Below are 3270 nucleotides of genomic sequence, written 5' to 3' on the forward strand. Positions count from 1 at the left end.
CTTCATCTCTTTCATTTCCACTCTCAATTTATTCAATGGTTCATTGTTGTTCATGCAATGGGCCTGTGTGTAAAAGCCCGTTGCATAACGCAAATCCTAAATAGATTGAGAGAGGTTATTTGCTATTTTGTAACACTTATAATCTTGTTTCAAAGAGAAAGTAAAGAATAGCAGTTTATAATCAATTTGTTATGTTCTTCTTGCTTCCCTTTTTTCTATCCTTGTGGGTTTCTTCCTGATCAAGAAATCAATTAACTTTGTTATTCCGATATCATTTTCATAACAAATTGGTGCGGTGAGCATGGAGAAGATGCCGTCAACAAAGTATGAGATTGAAAAGTTCACTGGAGTGAACGATTTTCATAACAACTTGTAAATATTGTCATTGCATATAAGATTTTAAAACAAACTTGAAGAAAAAAAGAGTAACTTCATATGATTGAAAACCAACAATAACTGAAAACCAACACTTGAGAACTACTAGATAACTGATAACAAACTATAGTCCTAAAATAGGACCTTAATGAAATTGGCATAACAATGTTAACTGGTAATCTTATAGAAACTGATTGAATTTCGTGCAAACAGATCTTTTGCAGCTTCCACAGCCTCCGGAACAGTGAGATCGCCGTCAATGCACGAGTCACGCAGAACGGTGAAAACAACTTTGCGAGCATTTTTCGCACCTGTCACAACAAATCTCATGATTTTAACCAATAATCTTCACAGATATATATGATCTTCAAAATTAGGTAACATTATAATTGATGTTAAGCAAACCTAAGTAGAAGAGTTCAGGAAATGCATAAGCATCAGTACTAAACATCACCTGCAATAATACAAAGTTTACTCTTTATAAGACATGAATGAGAATTTAACAACAACATTACTTTTTGAATTTCTTATACTCTCTCACCTTATTTAATGGTGCTTGCTCTAAAAGATCTTTCACTGCAGAAACCATGCCATGTACACTAAGCTTTGGAATAGCCAACCCAAAATCAAGGTAAACCTGAAAAAGAAGATTATTATGTGCTTGCTCTAAAAGATCTTTCACTGCAGAAACCATGCCATGTACACTAAGCTCGAATGTACTAATTCAATAAACTGAGTTGTTATGTGCTTGCCTGGGAGTAGAGAGAAGCTAGATATGATGCTTCCTTTGAGAATGGATATGATGTATGTAAAAGAACAATCCTGCACTTTGCGAATCTCTTGTCCTCAAGAACATTGTGGAGATAAAGAGGATTGGACATTCTCAGATTCAAACCTCTATCTCCAAATCTGATTAATTTTAGAAACAAAAGTTTATGGTAAATTTACCTAAAAATGTATAGAAACAATCAATGTATAACCATGCATTAATTACCCTGTGTGTATCTGCATTGGCAAATCATGTGATTGAGCGAATTCCAAACTTATCAAGAAGATGTAATCAACCAGGTTTTTGTTTGCTACCAAGACAGGCTTCCAAACTGAATTATAAAAATAATCAGCACTAATATTAATACCATGGTTTGAAATTGAGGTCCACAACTGCAATTGCAGCCGTAATATTGCTGATACGGGTAGTCTCCGCAATCACAACGGACCATAATTGCAGTGTGATTTAAAATTACTGTCTGCATTAGGAATTGCATCAGACAACTTCATTTCATGTTTCTTCGCTATTTTCATCAAAACTCAATTTTAGAACCCTCAAAACTCAATTTACTTTTTGATGATGTAGTGTAATGAAAAATCATTACATTAAGTACTTTTTAAGGGTGTATCTCAAATACTTCCCAATCAAAAATCACGCTGCAATGTGAAGCAACCGCAATGATCGCAATCGCAACACCCGCAACCGCAACCACGTCTGCGACCGCAACAACAACTTAAAACCATAATACCATAAAACGTATAAATAATGATACCAATTTTCATTTTCTACAAACCTGCTAACACCTGTTGCAAAGCCTCCTCAGCTTCTTTTTTAGTCACATTTATATTGATATCTAAGCCAAAGTAGTATGCTGCTATGCTTTTCAAACCAACTATCTCACCAGCAACTGTAACATCCATCATGTTAAGGAATTCTACTAAAACATTCAACTTTATACTTTTTTTCTACAACTAAGTGTGTGTGAAAGAAAGATAGAAAATTTTGTAGGATATGATTCCAACTTGGAGAGAAATGCATTAGTGAATGATTCGAGTGTCCAAGAAGATCCATCTGGCAAACCCTACATGAAGCATCCAAGTATACACGAAGCAGTCAATACTGACCGAAATCCCGAAAGTCTTTACGTGATCGTGATGGTTATTTAAAATCTTTTTAAAGTTTATGCATATGAATTAGAGTGATTGTGAATAAGAATCTCACTTGATTGAGGATTTTCTCAGCAAGGCGTTCAACTCTTACGAGTGTAGCAACATGAGGAGTAAAAGTCTTGTGCCATTCGGTATCAATTATTTTGTCCAAATCAATTCCATCATCGAAGATTACGGTAGAGATTCTTGCAGCTTTGAAACATGTTGAGGTAATAGATTCTAATCCAGAAACTCTTCTGTGTTCTTCAACAGCTTCCAAAGTTGAATCGCATCCATACAATTCAGCTATATCTCTTAGATTTCTCTGACATCACATAATCAGCGATCATGGTTAAGTTTTGTGCTATTTTTATACACATAATTTCAATAACAAATGATTAAGCTAATTAATTTAAATAAATGTTAATTAGCTAGAGGATCGCTCTGTTAATTACCTTGAAGGATTGAGAATGTTGTGTTGAAGCAACAGCATCACCATGAGCAAGAGAAAAAGCATGGATAAAAGCAAAGTTGGAGTCTAGTGCAACTAAGTTGTGAGCATGACCATCCACAATTTCCAACTCCTCGATAGTTTTTTTCAACTCACTGAAATCCATTCTCTCTCCCTCTCTCTTACTCAAGAGTCATACTCACCTCAATTATATAGCTAAGCTCTTAACTCAAGAGTCAATTCACTGCTCTATTCTTTATATTATTTTTTTTTCAAACTCACTAATTTCTCACTTGGTACTAGTAGTTGAATTTTTTACTCATTTTTCCACATCTATTTTCGTCATATTGCAAACATGTTTGGTATTTGTCATTCCTATGGAAAGTGATTTATTTGAGAGATAAGTCTCTGATGGTGATGCTCTTCTGGAACATCTATCGTTTCGATCAACTAAAGAGGGAGTTGGTTAGTTGGTTAGATGGAAAAATACCAGAAGGGAAAAAAATTAGAAGTATTGAGAGACTCGA

At 34.6% G+C, this 3270-nt stretch overlaps 1 protein-coding gene across 2 annotated transcripts; it reads right to left on the minus strand.

The window, feature by feature from the left end:
• Window positions 1-332: 332 nt before the first annotated feature.
• Window positions 333-2970, minus strand: LOC127093138 (protein fluG). 2 transcript variants are annotated; one of them, XM_051032041.1, is made up of 9 exons: window positions 2748-2969; window positions 2366-2617; window positions 2157-2225; window positions 1938-2052; window positions 1370-1475; window positions 1128-1284; window positions 917-1012; window positions 781-829; window positions 333-686 (listed from the first exon to the last, which is right to left on the minus strand). In XM_051032041.1, the coding sequence occupies exons 1-9, from the start codon at window positions 2907-2909 to the stop codon at window positions 544-546; spliced, it is 1149 nt and encodes a 382-aa protein (XP_050887998.1). In that variant the 5' UTR covers window positions 2910-2969; the 3' UTR covers window positions 333-543. The 2 variants fall into 2 exon arrangements, with proteins under 2 accessions (XP_050887998.1, XP_050887997.1); XM_051032040.1 differs by lacking the exon at window positions 781-829 and having other exon boundaries at window positions 2748-2970.
• Window positions 2971-3270: the final 300 nt, after the last annotated feature.

The sequence above is a fragment of the Lathyrus oleraceus genome, chromosome 6, assembly GCF_024323335.1.
Source record: "Lathyrus oleraceus cultivar Zhongwan6 chromosome 6, CAAS_Psat_ZW6_1.0, whole genome shotgun sequence".
Lineage (NCBI taxonomy): Eukaryota > Viridiplantae > Streptophyta > Magnoliopsida > Fabales > Fabaceae > Lathyrus > Lathyrus oleraceus.